This window comes from Bos indicus x Bos taurus, chromosome X (genome assembly GCF_003369695.1).
Source record: "Bos indicus x Bos taurus breed Angus x Brahman F1 hybrid chromosome X, Bos_hybrid_MaternalHap_v2.0, whole genome shotgun sequence".
Classification (NCBI taxonomy): domain Eukaryota; kingdom Metazoa; phylum Chordata; class Mammalia; order Artiodactyla; family Bovidae; genus Bos; species Bos indicus x Bos taurus.
In genome coordinates this window covers 30,109,156-30,135,832 of record NC_040105.1, presented here as the reverse complement: position 1 = coordinate 30,135,832, position 26,677 = coordinate 30,109,156, and the positions used below count along the sequence as shown (strand labels likewise).

Genomic DNA, 26,677 nt, shown 5'->3' with positions numbered 1-26,677 from the left:
CAGTCCTGAATATGCATTGGAAGGACTGATGCTGAAGCTGAAACTCCAATACTTTGGCCACCTGATGTGAAGAACTGACTCGTTTGAAAAGACCCGGATGCTGGGAAAGATTGAAGGCAAGAAAAGGGGATGACAGAGGATGAAATGGTTGGATGGCATCACCAACTCAACGGACATGAGTTTGAGTAAACTCTGGGAGTAGGCGATGAACAGGGAGGCCTGGCGTGCTGCAGTCTATGGGGTCACAAAGAGTTGGACAGGACTGAGCAACTGAACTGAACTGAATCCTACCCAGGTCCCAGAACCCCCGTGGTTTGAGCTGGTGAAATTTAAAAGACATTTTGCCCCAAGAAATAACTGGGTGTGTGCACCTATGCTTATCTTCCAACTTGCTGGGTTTTATTGTAATATTTCTAGTCTCAGATACATGTTCAATAAATGAGTTGTATAGATGAAAAGTCTAGTATTATATAATGGAAAAAATAAGGGTATAATTTTAAAATGGTATTATAGCCTAATTCCTTTAGTACATCTATATCAAGAAAGACTATATAACAATATGGCAGAAAGCAAAGAGGAACTTAAGGGCCTCTTGATGAAGGTGAAAGAGGAGAGTAAAAAACTGGCTTAAAACTCAACACTCAAAAAACAAAGATAATGGCATCTAGTCCTATCACTTCATGGGAAATAAAAGGGGAAAAAGTGGAAGTAGTGACATTAAAAAAATGTTTGCTCCTTGGAACAAAAGCTATGACAAACATAGTGTGTTAGAAAATAGAGACATCACTTTGCCAACAAAGATCTGTATAGTCAAAGCTATGGTTTTTCCAGTAGTCATGTATGGATGTGAGAGTTGGACCATAAAAAAGGCTGAACACTGAAGAATTGATACTTTCGAACTGTGGTGTTGGAGAAGACTCTTAAGAGTCCCTTGGACTGCAAGGAGGTCAAACCAGTGAGTCCTAAAGGACATCAGCTCTGAATATTCATTGGAAGCACTGATGCTGAAGTTGAAGCTCTAATACTTTGCCCAATTGATGCAAAGAGCTGACTCATTAGAAAAGACCCTGATGCTGGGAAAGCTTGAAGGCACGAGAAGGGGACGACCGAGGATAAGATGGTTGGGTGGCATCACTGACTCAACCCACATGAATTTGAGCAAGCTCAGGAAGATGATGAAGGGAAGCCTGATGTGCTGCAGTCCTTGGGGTTGCAGAGTTGGACACGACTGAGTGACTAAACAACAGTATAACAGCGTCAGCTTTGATGTCTATGGATAGTTCATTTTTCTTCCTTATAATAATGTTCCTATTCTTTTTAACATCTGTTTTCTAGTATAATAACATATGTGGGTGTGTGTGTGTTGTGAATTAAACACTAGAGAGGTTATGAGACCTGTTTTGTAGTCTTAGCTTTCTAGCAAATTTTTAAATCCCTCTAGAGCATTGTACGGAGAAGGCAATGGCAACCCACTCCAGTACTCTTGCCTGGAAAATCCCATGGACCGAGGGGCCTGGTAGGCTGCAGTCCATGGGGTTGCTAGGAGTCGGACACGACTGAGCAACTTTGACTTTTCACTTTGATGCATTGGAGAAGGAAATGGCAACCCACTCCAGTGTTCTTGCCTGGAGAATCCCAGGGACGGGGAGCCTGGTGGGCTGCTGTCTATGGGGTCGCACAGAGTTGGATATGACTGAAGTGACTTAGCAGAGCATTGTTGGGAGGTTGGGTTCAGGATTTCTCAGCCTCGGAACTCTTGACATACTGGGCTAGACGATCCTTTGTTGACAGGACTTGTCCTGTTTACTGTAGAATGATGAGCAATATCCCTGGCCTGTGCCCACCACATCCCAACAGCAACCTTCCCCAGTATGGCAAACAGAAATGTCTCCAGACATTGCCAAATGCGCCTTGTGAGGCAAAACTCATCCCCAGTTGAAAAACACTATGTTAGATGATGTGTAGATTTCTTTCCAGCTTTATAATTCTGTGGTTTTTATTTTTAAAAATCCTGCTCTTTGCAACCCAGTTTAAATGTCGTCATCTCCATGAAGCTTTGCCCCACACCCCCTCCCCCCCCCCCTTTTTTTTTGGTTCTTAATTCTTTTACTGGCAAATTATAGGACTTAACCTCACTCTGTTGTCTCTCTCAGTGCATTTCTTTCACTTTGAGGGCATGGGCCTTCTTTATCTCCAAGCTGAGTGCTCTGATTTTATTAAATGAATGAACAGTGGATTCAGGAGTATTGAAGGTTAGACATTGTAAAAATAAATGATTAAAATGGCATTTTTTTGGTTAATCTTTCAAATCTTTCCAATCAGAAATTACCACAGTTTCTGATCTTTAATTTCTGGGTTAGTGAGATTGACAACTCACATTTCTTTAATAAAATGTGAGTCTCCTAAAGTGTTTGTGGGAGCTACACAAAACAAATTGAAGTTGCTTTTGCGAAAAATAAAGTCTCATGAAAATTCAAAATAGAATTGTTCCAACTGTCATATCCAAATGTGTTTCAGATGACTCCACTTTGTTAATTAGAAAGGTGCCATCTATTCAGATAATAGAGAAAAATAAAGGTAGTAAATAATTTTCCTATAGAACCTAGAATATCTCATCATAGTTCAGAGTCTATAAGTCAATATTTATCAAAGCAGCCCATAGTAAGAAATACATTTTAATCTTGATCTAGTACACACATACCAGTTTTTTGAGTCAGTATTTACTGAACTAAGTGAGAAGCCATGTCTGACTCTTTGCGACCCCATGGACTGTAGCCTGCCAAACTCCTCTGTCTATGGGATTCTCCAGGTGAGAACACTGGATTGGGTTGCCATTTCCTTCTCCAGGGGATCTTCCTGACACAGGGATCAAACCTGGGAAGCCCCAAGTTTGAAGCGCTCTGATATTTTCTATTATATTTGTTTTTATTTCCCTAAATACTAATCACCTAGTAAATTTATTATATGGTTTACTGTCACAGCCAACCATTTGTAAAACACTGTTCAAAGTAAACTCTTGAAGTAATAAAATGTCAAGATGATTTGCCTCTTGTATAGGTTACCAGTAGGTTGTCCTGTGTCTTTTTAGATGATGTCTTTTAATAATTGACGTAATGAAGACGTTGGAACACCTCAACCAAAGAAAATTAGATTTGTACTTATTTGGAACTTTATACATTTATTTATTTAGTGTGCACAAGGCACTGTAGGTCAAAAAACATGTTTGGTTCTCATTCTCAAGGTTTACAGTTATAAAGCCCAGAGGAAAAAAAGTTGATAAACCTTATTTCAAGTGCTCAATATGGTAACAAACACACAATAGCTTTTATAGTCATTTAGGAAGGAGAGAAAACTGTTCTGATTAAAGTCGATGGGGATAAGGTTAACATGAATGTAGGGTGGATTTTTGTCACATCAGAGATCTGAAAAAGCTATTTCACATGGTAGAAAACAGCCTTCATGTAGGTACAAGCACTTCTTGCTCATACTTGAAGTTAAGTTTTCAGGTACTATTTAAGATAAAGTAACTGAGAAGGAAAAAAAAAATTTTAAATATAGTAAAACACTGAAAAAACTACATTATAAACAGGAAATGTTATTTTAGCTCTGCTGTGGTTATAAGGAGGTTGAGTCAGTAGATTAATTGGAAACTTATATGCATGATGGCTCTGATATGTAATACAAGCCAGTATTTGCCCTAGAATGATAAGGTTAATGTTGAATTATTAGATTTACTAAGAATGGATATAGTTCCTAAATGATGGAGAGAGAGAATGCTCATCTGTCAAAATAAGCCAGTAAGATGACTATTGTATATAAAAATTATTCTTCATGGAGCAGAAATGGGTTATACAGTAGCATTGTTTTAAAAGTTATATACTATTTTGCCTGTGCAATTGAAAATTTTGTACATGCTTGATAGGCCTGGGCTTCATCCTTTCTACTCTTGATGGAATGGGGAGCTCAAGGTGGTAAATCACAACCAGGTGTGTTACACAAGCCTTATGAGAAAACAGGCAGTGGACTTTTTGTCTTTCTGAACTGCTCTATTCTGTGGGATACTGTAGAATTTACTGTAGAAGATATTTGTGACCTAAAGGAAAAGAAGAGTCTGTGATGATACTTGGGAAAGAACCACTTGCCCCAAAAGTGTGGTCTAGCACCCTGTCTGCTTAAGTCACTGTATTGAGTTAGGAAGTTAATAAAAGGACAACTTATCTCCTCATGTTGTCAGATTTCCAGTCCACTGAAAAGAATGTGCTTTGAGAGCTGGAGATGTGAATAAGAGTCCTGTGCCACGGCTCATAAACCATTTTGAGGTAATTTAAAATCCAAAGTTTATTTTTTAGAACAGTTTTAATTTTTCAGAAAAATTGAGAAGTTAATAGACAGTTCCTTTATACCCTGCACTGGATTTCCTTTGTTACTAATAACTTTACAGTAGCATGGTATACTTGTTACAATTAACCAATATTAAAACTGTTATTAACTAAAATTTATGTTTTATGCAGATTTCCTTAGTTTTTATCCTAATGTATTTTTTCTCTTTCAGGATCCCACCAGGGTACCCTATTTCAGTTATCGTCATGTCTTTTTAGGCTCCTCTTGGCTGTGACAGTTTCTCAGACTTTCCTTGTTTTGATGACCTTGTCAGTTTTGAAGATAATTGATCAGGTATTTTGTGGAATGTCCCTCAATTAGGATTTATCTGATATTTTTCTCATGGTTAGACTGGGGTTATTATGGGTTTGGGGGAGGAAGACCATAGAGGTAAGGTACCATTCTCATTACGTTATATAAAGGGTACATGCTGTCATCATGATTTACCACTGTTAATGTTTACTCTGTAACCTGGCTTAAGAATATGTTTGTCAAGTTTCTCTGCTCTAAAGTTAACTTTTTTTTTTTTTTTGTAAAAACTCTGTTCCATGCTGTGTTGTTTGGAACTAAGTCACTAAGTGTAGTCCTGTCTTATTCCTAAGGAGTAGGAAGTTTGCTCTGTCTTCTTGAGGGTGTTCTACGTAAATTACTGGGAATTCTACATGGGAGATTTATTTATTTATTTATTTATTTATTTATTCAGTCATTTGTTTATCCGTTCAGGCTTATGGGTATTTCTTTTCTATGGTGGGTCATAATCCAATGCCACCTTATTTATTTTGTTGCTCAAATTTTTTTGTTTTGGCCATGGAACTCTCTTGGTTGGCTCCTGTTTCACTCTGGCATGCCCTCATCTTCATGTGTTTCTTGGTTTTTCTTTGTGTTTTTTGTTTTTAGAACATGTCCTTACTTTCTGGTACTAAAAGACCAGGTTTCTTTTATTAGAGAATGCCATTGGAAATGAAGATCTAGGTGCTAGGTGTGCGTGTGGCTACTAGGATTTTCCTGTTTCTAGGCCCTCTTAGCTGAAATCCTATGTATATGTTACCTGTATATTTATGCATATCTGTAAGTATTTCTATGTATTCATTTCTCTCTCTCTCTGTGTGTGTGTAGGTAAACATGAGTTCATATTGATGTCTCCAAGTCTAATCCATTACCACATAGGTCATTCTAGCCTCCTCCCCTTACTTTTCTGCAACCTCCCACTCCAACAGTGAGAAATCTGGCCCCCACCAGTCACCATCCATTTACTTAGTTGTTTAATCCCATTGTGCATGCATAGTTGTGTATGAGTTTTGTTAACTTGTACCCCTGTGGCAGATCAGCTGGAATACAATACTCATGTACAGTTCCTTTTGTCTTTAGCTTTACAGACTACTCCAAAGTTATTTAGATTGGCAGCTTTCCCCCATCCCCTGCAGTGATAACTGTTTTGTATACTAGTAATACAGTTAGATTTTATCATATGGTCTCCATTCCTTCGTGGAACTCCCTGACTTTCTAAAAGATTTTTAAAAATGTGTATACTTTAAGGTTGGTTCTTTGTGTTAAAAAGTTCTATGGGTTTTGACAAGTGCATAATGTCATGTACCTCCCATTACATTGTGATGCAGAATTATTTCACTGTCCTAAAAATCTCTTATGTTTCACCTATGAGCCCTCCTATCCTCCCCAGAAACCTCTGGCAACTGTTGGTCTTTTTACTGTCTTCTATTGTTTTGCCTTTTCTAGAATGTTCTTGAAATATTTTTGAAGTCACTTTATGAAGGAAATCTTTGATTTCTCTAACCGAGATACCATTTTCTCCCCTATTACCAACTCATTCTTAATTGAACAAAATATTTCTAATAAGTAAGAATCAAGGCTTTCCCATTTCTTTGTCCATTACCACTATATAAGGTCATTAAGCTTTGTTTATCTTTTAATATCCTACCTCTTTGTTACCAGCCTTGGAATTGGGAGGAAATACCAAGTACCTTTATTTTTATTTCTGTTGGGGAGATTCGTGGGGTAAGGCAGGCAGTGGCATGTATGGTATGTCCTGTATAGGTGGCAGCTGGCAAATAGATACTCATGGGGAGGGGCATTAAGCTTCAATTTAATCTGAATATGCTTCTGTTTCTTTTTGGGATTTATATTTAACTTGAAAATAGCTTTGATGAATCTTTGAATATGAATATTACTTTGGTCTGTAGTCTCTTGAGAATATAACAATTTGAGATAGATGCAGTGCTGTGAATATGTGACTATGTCAAAAAAGTTTCTAATATGAATGAAAATCCCGTAGGATGATAGTTTTAGAAATTATTTGGAAGGCTCATTTAGGGGAAATAATAACTATCCTATTCCTATTTCTCACTTGTTTTTTGGTAGCATCCTTTCAGGTATATGTATGAAAAATCCTCTTAGCCTTCCACTGAAAGATTATCTTAAAAGTTCTCTCACGATAAGGCTAACTTTTTTTCAAACCTGGGAAATGCTCACCTCACTAAACTTAACATTCTAGCAGTGATTGTCAGCCACAGATATTGTTACCTTTCCTGGGGCCATTTGGAGGTGCTATTGGGATTTTACAGGGGGAGACCAGGATGCCAAACACCTTGTGTCACGTGCAGTGGACTTGCATGATGAATCATTGTGCCCCACGTTACCACATCAATAGCATACTGTTGAGACACACTAGGCAGACTAATACGTGTAGTACTACCTTTCAGCTTCTCTATTGAACACATTTCAGCTGTCAAGACACCCAACAAGTATGTCAGTGAATGGAGCAAGGCATGGCCTCTGTTTGGAACACGTGAGGGGAGTGTAGGGATTAGGCACGCTAGAGAGTATGTCCTTAGCTTCAGCCAGCTGGTTGTTGACTACTACTGGTAGATCTGACTTTTCAGACAAAAGCTAGATACCCAAGGTTTAATGTAAAATCGTCCTGAAGTGTGGCTCAACTTTTTTCTTTTTATCACGCCAAGGCCAAACCCAACAGATTGGTGGGCTGGTTTTGGCCCACAGACCATTGGGTTATAACCTGTGATGTAGTTATCTTAGAAAGTGAGCTAAAATTTTGGCAGAGGTAAACAGTCAGGGTCATCACAGCCCTCAGTATTTGCTGAGCTCAGAAAAGGCTGTGGAGACAAAGCACTAGGTGTTGAGGTCATCTTCTGTAGTGTAGAGAATTGTGGCATAGGAGTAGAGCTATGGGGAACTTCTTCTCTGATTGGAAGAGGGAATTCTGTTGAGAGAAATTCTGCACCGCTGGAGGAAGCCTTAGGTAAGCATACCATCCCAGCCCTTCACTTGCTATAGTGCCTTAAGAAATACGGAATCCTGCAAAGTTTGCAGGCAACAAAGGCTCAATGCTACAGAATCTCCTGGTTTATATGGCTTTGGAACTGTGTGACAGTCGTAGGGTTTATGCCTTTGATATTTGTTCGTTCTTGATCTGGCTCCACAGTCCACAACTGTGGCCATCTGTGGTGTAGTTGGGGTGTTTCAGGGGTGTCCCAGGAGTTTGGTCATGTCCTAGTACAATTCAAATACTACTCTCATCTTATGGCTGGTTTTAAGGTGTCACATCATGACTCATTTTAGTATGATATGAAAAGTAACAGCCCATTATAATATTGTTAAGTAATAAAGTCTGTATGTGTTTTGCATAGTTGTTGAATACTGTAATATATATGAGCAGGAATCGATTGTATGTTTTAATCTGAATATTTCAAATCTGTAATATGAGATCCTATATGACAGTGTATAATTTTAGTTGTATTCTATCTATGAGATTAAATACACAAATCCAGTGTAGTACTTTACTATAAAACTTTGTTTTTTAAGAAATTGGTTGATCTTATTGGTTGGAATATTTTCTGTTTGTAAACTATCTGTTGGCTTAACCTCCCTCTGAGCAGAAAGGAAATAGCTTTTTAAAAAGTATTTCAGTATTTTATCATCCTCAAAAGTCAAGTTTATTTGAGAACGTTATATGTTGTGAAATACATAATGATTATTCATGTTACTTACTGCTTATGTGAGTGAATATTTGTACAGAACAGACTGCTTACCACATTTGAGATTATTGACACAATCCCTTGAAGAGAATGAGCTTTTATCAGTTTAGATTCCTACTCCTTGTGAAAAGTAGGTCTACTATTAATCATCTTTTCAGATGGTAGCCATCTTTGTGGGTTAGCAAGCTGTTGGCCTTGATTGTAAAGATGCTTTTTAATGTTTTTTCGAAGGCAAGTATTTGTAATCCTTAAAAAAAGAAAATGGCAGCTTTTCCCCTTCATCTGTTTCTTGTATGTCTGAAAACAGCTGATTTGCAGAAGGATTCTTTCCTGCCCTCTCTGCCTTCCGCATCCTACACACCTGTACCCCGCAATTGGGATGATAAATTGGTGAGACTTTGCTATCTTTTCCCCACTAGCAGCTAGTGAAAGAAGAGTGCTTGTCGTCACTCGGCTGGGAACATCCTTGATAGCTACCAATGACATTGTGGAAAGAAAAGACGTTGAAGAAGGCAGGATTGGGTTTGAGTCATGAATCTGCCATGTGCCCATTCTGAGTTTGATTTCGTATTTGTAAAGTGGAGGTAATTATAACTACTTTTCAGGGTATGCCATAGTTGTTCAGTAAATGGTAGCTGATAAATAATGGTGATAAAGGCAGTTTAAGTAACTTTGGTCTCAGTGCACCTGAGGTTCTGAATGGTAATAAAGCTAGCCAGGAGCTAGAAACCCCGAAGAGGTCTGAAATAGTCTGTGGATCCCAGGCTCTTGTCATCTGAAATATCCTTGTTTTTATTGACCTTTGTTTTTCTTTCTTATAAAAAGGCAGTTGTATTGCCCTTATATTTTAAGGACTTGAAAGTAGGGTTGAGAAATTAATAAAAACCGTTCTTTGAAGCCCCTTGGAAAGCTTGAGTGAAGCCTTTGGGTGCTTCTGAAGCTCTTTATTGACGATAATTAAATAGCCATCAGGTTGTCTGGATGTGGTTAAATCCCTTTTTGGTAGGAAAGCCATTATAATTTCTATAAATATCAACAGATTTGATTACCTAAAGTTATGAAGCGTGAAGCAAAAGTCGCTCAGTTGTGTCCGACTCTTTGCAACCCTGTGGATTATACAGTCCATGGAATTCCCCAGACCAGAATACTGGATTGGGTAGCCTTTCCCTTCTCCAAGGGATCTTCCCAACCCAGGGATCGAACCCAGTTCTTCATATGGCAGGTGAATTCTTTACCAGCTGAGCCACAAGGGAAGCCCAAGTTTACTGGAGTGGGTAGCCTATCACTTTGCCAGTGGATCTTCCTGGCCCAGGAATCAAACCAGGGTCTCCTACATTGCAGACAGATTCTTTATCAACTGAGTTATGAGGGAAGACCATAAAGCCATTCCTATCATTAAATGTAGTGAATTGCATTTTGTTCATTTCACCTAAGAAATATTGAACACCTTGTCTGTGCTAGACCCTGTGCCTAGTCAATTATATACTGTTAAAGAAGATACTGATTTGGAAAGAAGATAATGATTTGGGGAATCTTAAAAGTTGTAGCTCTTAGCCTGTAATTTAAAATCAAAACCTGAAGGCCTTAGAGTTGCGCTGACCAGTAAGGTCAGTCAGTTCAGTCGCTCACTCATATCTGACTCTTTGTGACCCCATGGACTGCAACACACCAGGCGTCCCTATCCATCACCAGTTCCCGGAGCTTGCTCAAACTCATGTCCATGGAGTCCGTAATGCCATTCAACCATCTCATCCTCTGTTGTCCCCTTCTCCTCCTGCCTTCAATCTTTACCAGCATCAGAGTCTTTTCCAACGAATTAGTTCTTTGCATCAGGTGGCCAGAGTATTGGAGTTTCAGCTTCAGCATCAGTCCTTCCAATGAATATTCAGGACTGATTTCCTTCACGATGGACTGGCTGGATCTCCTTGCAGTCCAAGGAACTCTCAAGAGTCTTCTCCAACACCACAGTTCAAAAGCATTAATTCTTCGGTGCTCAGCTTTCTTTATAGTCCAACTCACATCCATATATGACTACTGAAAAAACCATAGCCTTCACTAGATGAACCTTTGTTGGCAAAGTAATGTCTCTGCTTTTGAATATGCTGTCTACATTGATCATAGCTTTCCTTTCAAAGAGCAAGAATCTTTATTTTCATGACTGCAGTCACCATCTGCAGTGATTTTGGAGCCCCAAAAAATAAGGTCTGTCACTGTTTCCATTGTTTCTCCATCTATTTGCCATGAAGTGATGGGACCAGATGCCATGATCTTAGTATTTTGAATGTTGAGTTTTAAGCCAGCTTTCTCACTCTCCTCTTTCACTTTCATCAAGAGGCTCTTTAGTTCTTCTTTGCTTTCTGCCATAAGGGTGGTATTATCTGCATATCTGAGGTTATTGATATTTCTCCCAGCAATCTTGATTCCAGCTTGTGCTTCATCCAGCCCAGCATTTCACATGATGTATTCTGCATAAGTTAAATAAGCAGTGTGACAATATACAGCCTTGATGTACTCCTTTCCCGATTTGGAACCAGTCTGTTGTTCCATGTCCAGTTCTAACTGTTGCTTCTTGACCTGAATACAGATTTCTCAGGAGGCAGATCGGGTGGTCTGGTATTCCCATCTCTTGAAGAATTTTCCACAGTTTGTTGTGATCCACACGGTCAAAGGCTTTGGCATAGTCAATAAAACACAAGTATATGTTTTTCTGGAACTCTCTTGCTTTTTTGATGATCCATTGGATGTTGGCAGTTTGATCTGTGCTTCATCAGTCTTTTCTAAATCCAGCTTAAACATCTGGAAGTTCACAGTTTACATACTGTTGAAGCCTGGCTTGGAGAATTTTCAGCATTAAATTGCTAGTGTGTGAGATGAGTGCAATTGTGTGGTAATTTGAACTTTCTTTGGCATTGCCTTTCTTTGGGATTGGAATGAAAACTGAACTTTTCCAAGTCCTGTGGCCACTGCTAGTTTTCCAAGTTTACTGGCATGTTGAGTGCATCACTTTCACCACATCATCTTTTAGGATTTGAAATAGCTCAACTGGAATTCCATCGCCTGCACTAGCTTTGTTCATAGTGATGCTTCCTAAGGCCCACTTGAGTTGGTGTTCCAGGATGTCTGGCTCTAGGTGAGTGATCACACCATTGTGGTTATCTGGGTCATGAAGATCTTGTTGTACAGTTCTGTCTTTTGTTGCCACCTCTTCTTAATATCTTCTGCTTCTGTTAGGTCCATACCTTTTCTGTCCTTTAATTGTGCCCATCTTTGCATGAAATGTTCCCTTGGTATCTCAGATTTTCTTGATGAGATCTCTAGTCTTTCCCATTCTATTGTTTTCCTCTATTTCTTTGCATTGATCACTGAGGAAGACTTTATTCTCTCCTTGTTATTCTTTGGAACTCTGCATTCAGCTAGGTATATCTTTCCTTTTCTCCTTTGCCTTTTGCTTCTCTTCTTTTCACAGCTATTTGTAAGCCCTCCTGAGACAACCATTTTGCCTTTTCGCTTTTCTTTTTCTTGGTGATGGTCTTGATCCCTGTCTCCTGTACAGTGTCACGAACCTCTGTCCATAGTTCTTCAGGCACTCTATCAGATCTAATCCTTTGAATCTATTTATCACTTCCACTGTATAATATAAGGGATTTGATGTAGGGCATACCTGAATAGTGTAGTGGTTTTTCCTACTTTCTTCAATTTAAGTCTGAATTTGGCAATAAGGAGTTCATGATCTGAGCCATAGTCAGCTCCTGGTCTTGTTTTAGCTGACTGTATAGAGCTTCTCCATCTTTGGCTGCAAAGAATATAATCAATCTGATTTTGGCGTTGGCCATCTGGTGATGTCCATGTGTAGAGTCTTCGCTTTTATTGTTGAAAGAGGATAGTAACTTCAGGTGGATACTGAGCACTTGAAATATGTTATAAATATAAAGTATACCTGCACTCCCAGGACATAGTTTGAAAAAAATTTGTAAAATATCAGTGATGTTTATATTGAATTTATGTTAAAAACAATAGTCTTTTTGCTGTCTTGGATTAAATATATTAGAATTATTAATAATTTCACCTGCTTCTTTTTACTTAATGTAACTCCTAGGACAATAAAATGAATCACATTATGGTTTAATTGGACTGCACTGCCTTAGTGCTTCAGTGACTTGGCAAGGTTACTCATCCAGTTAGGACTCCTGTGGCTAGTGCAAAGTATAGATCATCTTACTGTGAAAATGGCAGGTAGTGTTTGTTTTGATCAAAAAGGTGGAAAATTCAAACCTTGTTTCTTTAAAAAAAAAAGTTAAATAAACACTAAAGACTTTAAATACTTATATTTTATTTTATTTTTAATTTATTTTAATTGGAGGCTAATTACTTTACAGTATTGTAGTGGTTTTGCCATACATTGATATGAATCCGCCACAGGTGTACATGTGTTCCTGAACCCCCCCACCACCACCTCCCTCCCCATCCCCTCCCTCTGGGTCCTCCCAGTGCACCAGCCCCAAGCACCCTGTCTCATGCATCAGGCCTGGACTAGAGATCCATTTCACATATGATAATAATATATGTTTTGATGCCATTCTCTGAAATCATCCCACTCTCGCCCTCTCCCACAGAGTCCAAAAGACTGTTCTATACACTGTGTCTCTTTTACTGTCTCACATACAGGGTTATCGTTACCATCTTTTTAAATTCCATATATATGCGTTAGTATACTGCATTTCAGATCTGGGGTGCTTTAAAAGGGGCAAACTAGAAACTATACCCAGTGATTTAGTATCCTAAACTCATTTTTCATTTTCCCTTAGCGTTCACAAGTCATTACATACGTGATCCCTGATCCCCCAGTTTTTTATTGCGAGATGGGGTGTACAGAAGGTAGGGGGCAAGGTTCATCTATATATATTTTCTTACCTTACTAGCTAGTTTGCTTTACTATTGTGAAATTCATTCTTCATTATGTAGCAAACATTTGAGCAGGTACTAGGTCAGACTTTGGAATGCAGTGGTGTATGAGGGATAATCCCTGAATAGAACTACAGGCTTTCCTTTCGGTTTTGTCTTGTTTTGGCTTTGTTTTTGGGAAATAATTCTAAACCTAGAGAAGTTGCAAGAATAAATATGGTACAAAGAATGCTGTATGCTCTTTACACAGACTTATGTATTGTTAATATTTGTCACTATTTGCTTTTTTAAAAAACTGACTTATAGTTGATTTACAATATTATATTAGTTTCAGATGTATGATATAGTTATTCAAATTTTTATATATATTATATATATATTATTTATATATTATACTCCATGTATAGTTATAAAATATTGGCTGTATTCCCTGTCCTGTAAAATATATCCTTGTAACTTATGTATACCTAGTAGTTTGTTCGGAGAAGGCAATGGCAACCCACTCCAGTCCATGGGGTCGCTAAGAGTCAAGCACGACTGAGCGACTTCACTTTCACTTTTCACTTTCATGCATTGGAGAAGGAAATGGCAACCCACTCCAGTGTTCTTGCCTGGAGAATCCCAGGGACAGAGGAGCCTAGTGGGCTGCTGTCTGTGGGGTCACACAGAGTCAGATACGACTGAAGCGACTTAGCAGTAGCAGTAGTTTGTTACACTTCTTATCCCCTGCCCCTATTTTGCCCCTCCTCCCTTTCCTCTCCCCATTGGTAGCCACTGCTTTGCTCTCTATATCTGTGAGTCTGTCTTGTTATAGTAATTAGTTTGTTTTATTTTTTAGACTCCACATATAAATAACATACATATGTCTCTCTCTGACTTATTTCACTAAGTTGCAAATTTTCTTTTTTATGATTGAATAGTATTGCTTTATACACAGACACACATATAACATTTTGATCCATTCATCTCTTAACGAGCACTTGGGATGCTTCCATATCCTGGCTATTGTCAGTAATGCTGCTGTGAACATTGGGATGCACATACCTTTTCAAAGTGGTGTTTTTGTTTTCTTTGGATATATATCCAGGAATGCAATTGCTGGATCATATGGTAACTCTATTTTCAGTTTTCTGAGGAACCTCCATACTGTTTTCCCCAGTGGCTGTGCCAATACACCTGCTGCTAGCAGTGTACAAGTGTTCCCTTTTCTTCACAGTCTTGCCCACTTTGGTTATTTGTGGTCTTTTTGATGATAGCCATTCTGACAGGTGTGAGGTGATATCTCATTGTGGTTTTTATTTACATTTCTTTGATGATTAGCAGTGTTGAGCATCTTTTCATGTGCCTGTCAATCTTTGGATTGACATGTCTATATGTCTTCTTTGGAAATTGTCTATTCAGGATGTCTGCTAATTTTTTAATCTAGTTGTATGAGTGGTTTGTATATTTTGGATATTATTAAGAACTCCTTACTGGTCATATCATTAGCAAACATTTTCTCCCATTTAGTAGGTCTTTTTCTTTTAGCAGTGGTTTTCTTTGCTGTGCAAAAGCTTTAAGTTTAATTATGTCCCATTTGTTTATTTTTGGTTTTGTTTCTTTTGTCTTCGGAGACAAATTCCAAAAATACGTTGCTATGATTTAGGTCAAGGAGTGTTATACTTACGGTTTACTCTTATGGTTTTCAGTCTTATATTTCGGTCTTTAATCAATTTTGTGTTTGTTTTTATGTATGGTGTAAGAAAATGTTCAAATTTCATTCCTTTATTTGTAGATACCAGTTTTCCCAGTATACATATTGAAGAAACTGTATGTTCTCCTTTGTCATAGATTAATTGACTATATGTGGTTTATTTGTGGGCTCTCTGTTCTGTTGATGGATGTGTCTGTTGCTGCCCTGGCTCTCTTGTTTTTCATTTGTTTGAAACACTGTTTTCCATTCTCTCTCTTTCAGTCTGTGTGTGTGTGTGTGTTTGTTTGAAATATTTAGTTAGTTAGTTAGTTAGTTTTGGCTGCACTGAGTCATAGTTGTGGCACACAGGGCTAGTTGCTCTGTGGCATGTTGGATCTTGGTTCCCTGACCAGGGATCAAAACCACATCCCTTGGAGAAGGAAATGGCAACCCATTCCAGTGTTCTTGCCTAGAAAAGTCCATGGACAGAGGAGTCTGGCGGGCTGCAGTCCATGCTGTTACATGACTGAGCACGCATGCATGAAGAGGATGGAGATGGGTTGGTAGCAATAAACTGGAAGAACTAAAAGGAAAAAAAAAAAAGTGTCCCTTGTATTTCAAGGTGGATTCTTAGCCACTGGACTACCAAGGAAGTCCCCCTGTGTGTGTCTTTAAATCTGAAGTGAGTCTCTTATAGGCCGTATAAATATGGTTTTTGTATCTGTTCAGCCATTCTATGTCTTTTAATTGGAGTATTTAATCTATTTACATTTAAAGTATTATTTAAAATAATAAGGTTGGCTTTATGTATTCATTTATTTTTAGTTAACTTTATTGTTTTTGGCTTTGCTGAGTCTTCCTTGCTGCACTTGGGCTTTCTCTAGCTGCCATGAGCAGGGGCTACTCTCCAGTTGTAGTGCATGGGCTTCCCATTGTGTTGGCTTCTCTTGTTGAGGAGCGTGGACTCTAGGGCCCATGGGCTTCAACAGTTGCAGTGCATGGGCTCTAGAGCACAAGCTCAGTAGTTGTGGTGCATGGGTTTGTTTGCTCCATGGCATGTGGAATTTTCCCAGACCAGGGATGGAACCTGTGTCCCCTAGACTGGCAGGCATATTCTTAATTACTGGATGGACTCCCAGGGAAGTCCTAAAGTAATTATTGATAGTTATTGATATGTACTTATTGCCATTTTGTAAGTTGTTTGGGGGCTATTTTTCTGTTTTTTGTTGTTGTTTCTTTTTTTCTCTTCCACTTTGATGACTACATTTAGTGTTATGTTTAGATTCGTTTCTCTTTTTTCTTTTCTATTGCAAATTTTTTGGTTTGTGATTACCATGAGGTTTATATGTAGTCATCTATATATTTACGTGATTGTTTCAAGTTGCTGATCTCTTATTTCAGATGCATTATATCAACCTTTATTTTTACTCCAGTCCCCCTACAATTACTGTTTTTGACATAATATTTTATATCTTTTTGTTTTTGTATCCCTTAATGAGGATATAGATGATTTTACCGCGTTTGTCTTATGAACTTCCTACTAGTTTTGTACTTGGTTGATTTGCTACCTTTACTATGTGTTTACCTTTACTAATGAACTTTTTATTTTCATAATTCTTTATTGAAGAATAGTTGATCTACAATGTTGTGCTAATTTCTGCTGTACAGCAAAGTGACTCAGTTATAAGCATATATACATTCTTTTTTATATTCTTTTTCATTATGGTTTATTCCTGGAGATCGGATATAGTTTCCTCTGCTGTACAGTATGACAGTGTTGTTTATCCATTCTCAATGTAATAGTTTGGGCTTCCCTGATAGCTCACTTGTTAAAGAATCTGCCAGCAATTCAGGAGACCCTGCTTTGATTCCTGGGCCAGGAAGATCCACTGGAGAAAGAATAGGCTACCCACTCCAGTATTCTTGGGCTTCCCTTGTGGCTCAGCTGGTAAAGAATCTGACTGCAATGCAGGAGACCTGGGGGTTTGGTCCCTGGGTTGGAAAGATCCCCTGGAGAAGGGAATGGCTACCCACTCCAGTATTCTGGCCTGGAGAATTTCATGGACTGTATAGTCCATGGGATCACAAAGAGTTGGACACGACTGAGTGACTTTCACTTTCAGTGTAATAGTTTGCATCTACTAACCCCTAACTCTTAGTTCATCCCTGTCTCTCCCCCATTCCCCCTTGGCAACCATGGGCCTGTATTCTATGTTTGAGTCTCTTCTTATTTTGTAGCTAGGTTCATTTGTGCCATATTTTAGATTCCATGTCTAAGTGATATCATATGGTATCTGTCTTTCTCTTTCTGACTTAGTATGATAATCTATAGTTGGATCCATGTCACTGCAGATGGCATCGTTCATTCTTTTTTATGGCTGAGTAGTAGTCCATTTTTTATATGTAACACGTCTTCTTTATGCATTTGTCTGTTGATGGAAACCTAGGTTGTTTCCATGTCTTGGCTATTGGGAATAGTGCTGCATATCTTTTTGAATTACAGTTTTGTCTGGGTATATGCCTAGGAGTGGGGTTTCTGGATCATATGCTAATTTTGTTTTTCATTTGGTAAAGAATCACCATACTGTTTTTCACAGTGGCTGCACCAACTTACATTCCTACCAGTAGTGTCAGAGAGCCCCCTTTCTCCACACCATTTCCCGTATTTGTTCTTTGTAGGCTTTTTAATAATGGCCATGCTGACTAGTGTGGCATGGTACCTCATTGTAGTTTTCATTTGTGTTTCTCTGATAATGAATGATGTTGAGCGTCTTTTCATGGGTGTACTGGCCATCTATATGTCTTCTTTGGAGAAATGTCAGTTAAGGTCTTCTGCTTTTTTTTCCGATTGGGTTGGTTCTTGTGTTGTTGAGTTATATGAACTGTTCATATGTTTTGGAGATGAAGCCCTTGTCCATTGCATCATTTGTGAGTATTTTTTCCCATTCCATAGGTTGTATTTTCATTTTTTTATTGTTTCTATAAACTTGATTAGGCCACATTTGTTTATTTTTATTTATTATTTTAAAAATACCTATTTGGCTGTGCTGAGTCTTAGTTGCAGTGATCTTCAGTCTTCATTGCAGCATGAAGGCTCTGTAGTTGTGGCATGCGACCACTTAATTGCTGCATGTGAAATCTAGTTCCTTGACCAGAGGTCAAACCTGGGGCCCCTGCCTTGGGAACGTGGACTCTTAGCCACTGAACAACTAGGGAAGTTCCCTATTTATTTATTTTTTGTTTTTATTTCTGTTGCCTTGGGAGATGGTAGTGACAGCTCATGCCCACACCAAAGCTTGTGTAGGTGGTGCCCTGTTGCCTGAGAGCACATGCAGAGAAAGAAACTACTATGGCGATCCCTCCTCTTTCCTTGTGCACCCGACAGCAATGGCACCTTCCTCTGTGGTGGGCCCAGTCTTCTTCCAGTACTCCCTTGGTGTGGTGCACCACCCCCTAGCTCCGTCAGGCTATTTCCACGCAGCCAAGTGCAGTCCTCTGCCCAGTTCTGACCTCCAAAGCCTGAGCCTCAGCACTGGATTCTGCCCCAGGGGACAAGTGTCTCAGGCTAGAAAGTGCTGGGTGTCTAGACCAACCATCTTTACAGGTCTCACTCTGCTTTAGCCTCTACAGACTGGTTTTTGCACTGTACTCTGAGGCTCTGAAGCTCCCTCTCTGTCCCAGATGATCTTCTTACCTCTGAGAGAACTTCCCAGTGTGTAGAAACTTTTTCACAGCTCCCTCCTACAGGCTCAAGAGCCCTCCGAATTTCTCTCTTTTTTTTTTTTTTTCTTTTGTCCTGTCTAGTTACATGGAAATTTTCTTGCCCTGTCTGCATTGAGTAGATGTGCTGTGATAATAATTCCTCATGTAGGTGTGGAGAAGGCAATGGCACCCTACTCCAGTACTCTTGCCTGGAGCTTGGTGGGCTGCAGTCCATGGAGTCGCTGGGAGTCGGACACGACTGAGCGACTTCACTTTCACTTTTCACTTTCCTGCATTGGAGAAGGAAATGGCAACCCACTCCAGTGTTCTTGCCTGGAGAATCCCAGGGATAGGCGAGCCTGGTGGGCTGCCGTCTATGGGGTTGCACAGATGTCAAACACGACTGAAGTGACTTAGCAGTAGCATGTAGGTGCACTCTTGATGTGTTTGTTGAAGAAAGTGAGATCCATGTCCTACTACTCTGCCATTTTGATCCTGTCTTGTCTTTCATATTTTTCATGTTTCTAGATATGGCCTTTTCTTTTTCTCAGAAAAGACCCTTTAACATTTCTTGTAAAGCTGGTTCAGTAGTACTGAAGTCTTTCTAGTTTTGAACTCTCTGTAGAAGTTTTGATTTCTCCATCAAATGTGGATGAGAGGCTTGCTGGTCAGAGTATTCTTGGTTGTTGGTTTTTCCCTTTCCTCACTTTAAAAAAGATCGTGCCACTTGGTTTTGGCCTGCAGAGCTCCAAAAAAATCCCAGCTGATAGCTTTATTGAAGTTTCCACATGTGTAACTTCTTGCTTTTTCCTTGCTGCTTTTGCTTTTTCCTTGCTGCTTTTAATATTCTGTCCTTGTCTTTAATTTTTGTGAGTTTAATTACATTATATCTGGGTGTAACCTCTTTAGGTTTATCCAGTTGGAGAGTCTTTGCTTCCTAGACCTGGATGTCTATTTCCTTTCCTGGGTTAGGGAAGTTTTCAGCTATTATGTCTTTGAATATGTTCTGTGTCCCTTTGCCTCTGCCATATCCTTCTAGGGGGCTTTCCTGGTGGCTCAGATGGTAAAGTGTCTGCCTGCAATGCGGGAGACCTGGGTTCGATTCCTGGGTCGGGAAGATCCCCTGGAGAAGGAAATGGCAATCCACTCCAGCACTCTTGCCTGCAAAATCCCATGGATGGAAGGAGCCTGGTGGGCTACAGTCCATGGGGTTGCAAAGAGTCTGACATGACTGAGTGATTTCACTTTCACTTTCTTTATCCTTCTGAGATGTTTATAAGTTGAATGTTCGTATACTTGACAGTATCTTAGAGATCCTTTTAAACTGTCATCATGTCTTTTTCTTTTTTTTTTTTTTTTTACATTTGGTCAGCTCAGTGATTTATGCTATCTGCTCTTCAGCTCACTGATTCATTCCTCTGTGTCATTTAGTCTACTGTTGATTCCTTCTAGCGTAATTTTCATTTCACCTACTATAGTCTTCATTTCTGTTTGGTTCTTCTTTATGTATTCTAACTGTTAAACTTCTCACTGTGTTCATTCTTCTCTGAATTCTTTGATCAACTGTAGTTTATTGCCTTGAATTCTTTATTAGGTTTGTTTCCACTTCATTTAGTTCTTCTTTCTAGGTTTTATCTTGTTCCTTTGATTGGAGCATGTTACTGTGTTGACTCAGTGTTTCTAATTTGCCATTTTTATTTCTGTGTATCTGGTAGATCGGTTATATTTTCTGGCCTTGGAAAAGTGGCCTTTTGTAGGAGACATTCTACATGTTTTAGCAGCGTACTCCCCTCTGGTCAGCAACTGTATTCTCTGGGGAGAGCCCCCTATGTGGGTTGTATGGGTCCTTCTCTTGTGGCAGGCTGACTATGTCGTTTTGTAGGTGTGTCTGGCCCCTGGTCTAGTTGGGCACCAGTCCCTGCTTTGTGTAGACATTGGGTAGGTGGGCTGGGTCAGGAGGCAACTGGCTGTGGAATGCCAGGTGTCCTCAGGCTAGTGCTGGCTCACTGGTGTAGACAGACCCATGTTCAAGGGTGGTGTAGACAGACCCATGTTCAAGGGCTGGGCTTCCCTGCTCTTGTGTTGGCCTGCTGGTTATTAGAGTCGGTTCTCCACTCCACTGGCTGTGGATTCCATGGTTTTCAAAGCTGGTGCTGGCCCACTGGTGAGTGGGGCTGGACCCCAGGGTGGCTGTCTGATGGACTCAAGGTATCTCAGAGCTGGTGTGGGCCTGGTGGGTGAGGATGGGACTTGGTGGGTCTTGTGGGTACTGCTGCTCTGCTGGTAGGTGGGGCTGGTCCCCACCTGGCTAGTTGCTTGGCCGGAGACGTGTACTGGTGCCTATAGACTGGTGGAAGGGACAGAGTGGGATCCTGAGGCTTATAAGCTAGATGGAGGATTCCAAAATGGCACATGCCAGCCCCAGTGTGTATATAATAGAAGCTTCCCAAAATGGCGGCTGCCAGTTTCCTCTGGGAGAGTCTCTAAGGTCAGTGGATGTGACTGACCCAGGCTCCTTCCCAGTTTCTTTTTCTGTCATGGTTTATGGGAGCTTGTGAGATTTTATGTGTGACTTTAAGAGAGTGGAGTCTCTTTTCCACTGCCCTTGGTTCTTCTGAAGGTGAGAACCATCAAAGCCAAATATTCTGTAGGCTTGTCTTCCTGCTGCAGGACGCCAGAGCTGGGGAGCTTCATATGGGGCTTATATCCCTTGCTACTTGGGGAGAACCTCTGCAGTTGTAATGATCCTCCTGTTTGTGGATTGCCAACCCGGGGTTTTGGGTCTTGAGTGTACTGTGACTATCTCTTCTACTCATCTGTGTGATTCCTTCTTTATATCTTTAGTTGTAGATCTTTTCTGGTAGATTGCTGACTCTCTCATCAATAGTTGCTCTGTAAATAGTTGTGATTTTGGTGTGCCCATGAGAGGAGGTGAGCTCAGGGTCTTCCTCCTCTGCCATATTGTTTTACATCCTTTCCCTGTATGCTTCATAACTTGCTCCCTCTCTCTGTGTACTTGTGTGTGCATGCATGATATGTATATGCAGATACAGACATATGTTGGATTTTTTTTTTCACAGAGCATTTGAAAGTAAGGTGTTTATGTCATGTGCTTTACTCCTAATTGCCTAGTTCCTAAAAATAGGGATACTCCTGTATATAACCACAGCACAATTATCAAGTCAGTAAATTAGTTCAGTTCAGTCGCTCAGTTGTGTCCGACTCTTTGCAAGCCCATGGACTGCAGCACGCTGGGCGTCCCTGTCCATCACCAACTCCCAGAGTTTACTCGAACTCATGTTTGTTGAGTCAGTGATGCCGTCCAACCATCTCATCCTCTGTTGTCCCCTTCTCCTCTCGCCTTCAATTTTTCCCAGCATCAGGGTCTTTTCAGATGAGTCAGCTCTTCGCATCAGGTGGCCAAAGTATTGGAGTTTCAGCTTCAGCATCCTTCCAATGAACATTCAGGATGGATCTCCTTTAGGATGGACTGGTTGGATCTCCTTGCAGTCCAAGGGACTCTCAAGAGTCTTCTCCAACACCACAGTTCAAAAGCATCAATTCTTCGGCACTCAGCTTTCTTTATAGTCCAATTCTCACATCCGTACATGACTACTGGAAAAACCATAGCCTTCACTAGGTGGACCTTTGTTGGCAATGTCTCTGCTTTTTAATATGCTATCTACATTGGTCATAACTTTTCTTCCAAGGATTAAGTGTCTTTTTATTTCACGGCTACAGTCACCATCTGCAGTGATTTTGCAGCCCCCAAAAATAAAATCGGCCACTCTTCCACTGTTTCTCCATCTATTTCCCATGAAGTGATGGGACCGGATGCCATGATCTTCGTTTATAAGCCAACTTTTTCACTCTCCACTTTCACTTTCATCAAGAGGCTCTTTAGTTCTTCATTTTCTGCCATAAGGGTGGTGTCATCTACATATCTGAGGTTGTTTATATTTCTCCCGGCAGTCTTGATTCCAGTTTGTGCTTCATCCAGCCCAACATATCTCATAATGTACTCTGCATATAAGTTAAGTAAGCAGGGTGACAATATACAGCCTTGATATTGGTAGAATACTTTTCCTGATGTATTGTCCACATTTCAGTTTTGTCCATTGATCCATTCATTTCTTTTATAACATTTTCTCCATTTACTATAGGATACAGTCTGGGATCAGATATTACATTTAGTTGTCATGGTTCTAGTATTGTCTTTAGTCTTTGATATTTTTCTAGCCTTTGTCTCTTAGGACATTGGCACTTTTTTAACATGACATTCTCACCTTCCCACTCCCTGGGTTTTATTTTTAATAGCATGTTTCTCATTTTGGATTTGTCTATTTTTCATGAACAGTTTTAGATGATGTATTCCTAGCTGGAATATTATAAAATGATACATTCTTCTCGGGGTATCATATCTGGTGGTGTACACTGTCCATCTGTCCCTCATTGGTGATGTTAATTTTGATTACCCAAGATGTTGTTCAGTTTCTCCATTGTATAGGTAAATGTCCCCCTTGCAACTAGCTAATAAGCAGTTCTCTGGGGAGAAACTTTAAGACCATTAATACAGCCTAACTTCATCCAAATTTGCCCTTAGGTGCAGCATCCATTGGTGATTTCTTGAAGTAGTCTGTACTGTGATGGCTGCAAAATGATGATTTCTCCAGCTCCAGCGCTTCCTGCACATATTTACCAGTTGGATTCCACTGTAAGCAAAAGCCCTCCCTTCTCCTTTTATTTGTACATGTGTGTATTTAACTGTTTATTATTGGGCTATGTAACTCTTATGTATTAGGACTCATGGGTTCCTCTTTCATACAGGTCTATAATTCATTATTTTCCATTATTGGTGCTCAAATTGTCACAGAGTTGGCCAGTGGGAACCTTTTCAAGCTGACTCTCAGGTCCTTATAACCAGCTCCAATCATTATTTGAGTACTTCCCCTCTCTCTAGAATAACACATTCTAGGTGGAGCTGCACTTCCATATGCAAGAACGTCATATATACGTGGTTTCAGTATACTGTGTTTGGCTCTCCTATGAGGATTAGCACAGCCTGCTGTGGGAGTATAGTGGAGGATCCTTTAGCCCAGTGTAGGAGGAGGAGAGTTATAGCAGCAGGACTAAGTTGGGGGAGGGTGGTTTCAATGGAAGCCTCCTTAGAGGAGGAAGAGCCACCAATACCAACTTTTGCAGCATCAGTATGGCTTGGAGAAGCATTGAAGAGGGAGGAAGATAGAAAAGCATCTCAGACAGATGGAATATCACGGCCTAATGCCCTGAGAGGAGGCAGTGTGGGACAGCCATGCACAGGGTCACACATAGATCCTGTTTGGTTGAGAGTAGAAAACAGATATTCTGGCTATGATGTGGGGGAAGGCAAGACCTGAGACAGGAAGAGCAGCAGGAAGTTGCTGGTGTGATGTTGATGAGAACAGTATTCAGACATGCCCTAAATAATAGTAACTAATGCTTCCTGGCTTACTTCTGTTTGGTATTTAAATTTTGCTACAACCTTCCAACTATTTCCAATTTAAATATGAAGCTTTAAAGGCATAAAGCTGGAGTCTCTTTCCTAGATACTACTAAGTGGCAGAACCAGGGTATATACCATCACCCATTTGATTTACTATTTCTGTTTAGTTGGTTGTGCAAGAATGGGAAGTCAAGGAGCACACTCTGGTTTCTAGTTATGTTAACTGAATAGTAGTAGTATTTATAGAACACTGTTTGGGGAAGGATTGTGGTCAGGAGTTCTTTTTTATACATACTAAATCTTTGCAAATATCCAGGTGGTGCTGTGTGTAGGCAGTAAACTCTCTGTGGAGTCCTAGAGGCAGCTCACATGGTACTTAAGATAGCAATTTGGTAACCATCAGCTTTAAATGTTTTTGAAACATCAGTAGTGGGTGCCGTTACTGGGCACAAAGATGTAGAATGAGAAGAGGGCAAAATCCAGGCAAGAATTAATGTGACAAGAAAGATGGGTGGAAAACAGGCTATTGTGATGTTATAGAGACCGAGGGGGGAAAAAAAAAAAGTTTTGATCAGTAGTGTCAGATGCTGCAAAGGTTAGGGGGTATAGAATCCAGAAGATACATTGTCTGCATTTAGCAGTGGTAAGATGATGAAAAGACAATTTCAGTGATCAGTGATTTGAGCCAGATTACAGCAGACTTACTGCAGGGAACAGACTTGCATAGGGAGGCCAGAAAGCCTAAATCTGCATGTATGTGTTATCTGTATCTGTATTCTTTTCCTATATTTGTATTTTTTTAGGTTCACTAAGTAGCCTCCATGTTGATGTTGGACATCATTAAAGTGGTCCTAATAGCTATTTTTACCTATGGTTAGGCAGAGTCTTAGACATAGGGTTTTGTTGCCACCTCATAGATACAAAGAGTGTAGATTACTCTTGACAGTCTTGGCTTAGAAGGAAGAAAAGAGAGAGCTTGATGCCCAGTAAAAGTCAACAGCTTGCATGCAAAATGAAGGTCACTGCTTATAATTAAGGTCAAATTAGAGTTTACATGGTATTTTTTTTCTCCTTTTTCTTAAATTTATTTTTAATTGAAGGATAATTCATGGTATTTATTTTTAATTATATACTTATTTTAAATCAGCAAAAGTAATTCAATATTTTTCTTTAGCATTTTAAAGTTGTAAAATATTCTCTGTAGTTTCTAGTGCCCCAGACAATGGTATTATTTAAAGTTCAGGGGGGACCTGTAGGAAGATGCTTCTTAGTGCTAGAAATATTTAACCCTATCATGAGTGATCATAGCAGAAATACTGTGAGATTGTGTGGTATACACTGAACAGTTTTCCCCTTATAAAAATGGAAAACAGAGACTAAAAAAGGGATCAGTTAATGATATTTGATGGTGCCACTTGATTTATGATTTCATTATTAAGTTCACGAGTTGCCTTTTATTACATGGGTGCCTAACTTGTACCAGTGAGATTGGGGGTCACTTGCCTCTACTCAAAGTGTGCCCTCAAATCCTGGCATCTTAGCGCCTGTGCCAGTTGCACCATAACTGGGTGAGAGCATAGCTAGGCACGTCGGGCTACTGACGGGCCACCAGCATCGTCTTTGAAAACAAAGGATTCTACATGTCCATGTTTGTTTGTTCGGTAATTTCATTTAGACACTGACTTTCCTTTACTCAAACTGCAAATTCAAACCTTTTGACTTCAAAGTACAGGAAGAATGTAAGGCAAACAGGACGTGTTTGATTTGTGGTGTGTTGCCTGATTGTATTACTTCAGACACTCAAAATGATTAACCCCCGTTAGAGGAATGACATGTGATAGGCCTTAGGAAAACGTGAGTGATAATATGTAAGTAGAACTTGCAAAGACTTAGAAAAATATGGTCACCAAACAGTAATACTCTATATTTTTTAATGTAGCTGCTGCTTTTTTCAGTTTTTAACTATTAAAATGGAACTGAAGTTTGGGGACTTTGTTGTTGTTGTTGTTTTGAAACCAGTGATTAGCTATATATTACATCAGAAAAATCTTTGGCTAAGTAGAATTTGTCAATGTCTCAACTGTAGAATTTGGTATACTTAGAATATATAGATCTCTCTATTTTATGGTATTGATGGTTTCTTTTGGAATAAAGTGAAATATGTGAATAAATTTAACCATACTTTAATTTTTTTTAATAGAAAATGACTACAGTATTGGAAGACCATTACTATTGGAAGGCCGGTTAGCATCCATTTCCTAAGAGAAACTTGACCTCCATTTGCTCTGGCATGGCGCAAAGCAGTCCACAGCTTGATATGCAGGTTCTCCATGACCTCCGACAACGTTTCCCTGAGATTCCAGAGGGTGTGGTGTCTCAGTGCATGTTACAGGTAGATTACTCGCCAATGATAGTGATATTACGTGACAGTTTCCCTTATTAGAGCTGGCTTTGTATTGTAGTGAGAAGAACTCAGTTTTATTGTTTACGTTGGGGAGACATCTAGAGGAGGATTTCTCAACCATGGCA

At 39.7% G+C, this 26,677-nt stretch overlaps 1 protein-coding gene across 6 annotated transcripts in view; it reads left to right on the top strand.

The window, feature by feature from the left end:
- TAB3 (TGF-beta activated kinase 1 (MAP3K7) binding protein 3) overlaps positions 1 to 26,677 on the top strand; it is a 93,304-nt gene that overhangs the window by 30,356 nt on the left and 36,271 nt on the right. For 4 of the 6 annotated variants that reach the window (XM_027533033.1, XM_027533030.1, XM_027533027.1 and 1 more), the window contains exons 2-5: positions 4,235 to 4,319; positions 4,553 to 4,674; positions 23,270 to 23,380; positions 26,349 to 26,540. In XM_027533033.1, coding sequence (XP_027388834.1) covers positions 26,439 to 26,540 — 102 coding nt within the window. In that variant the 5' untranslated portion in view covers positions 4,235 to 4,319; positions 4,553 to 4,674; positions 23,270 to 23,380; positions 26,349 to 26,438. The remainder of the gene's footprint in view (positions 1 to 4,234; positions 4,320 to 4,552; positions 4,675 to 23,269; positions 23,381 to 26,348; positions 26,541 to 26,677) is intronic. The other 2 variants (XM_027533028.1, XM_027533029.1) reach the window with 2 other exon arrangements.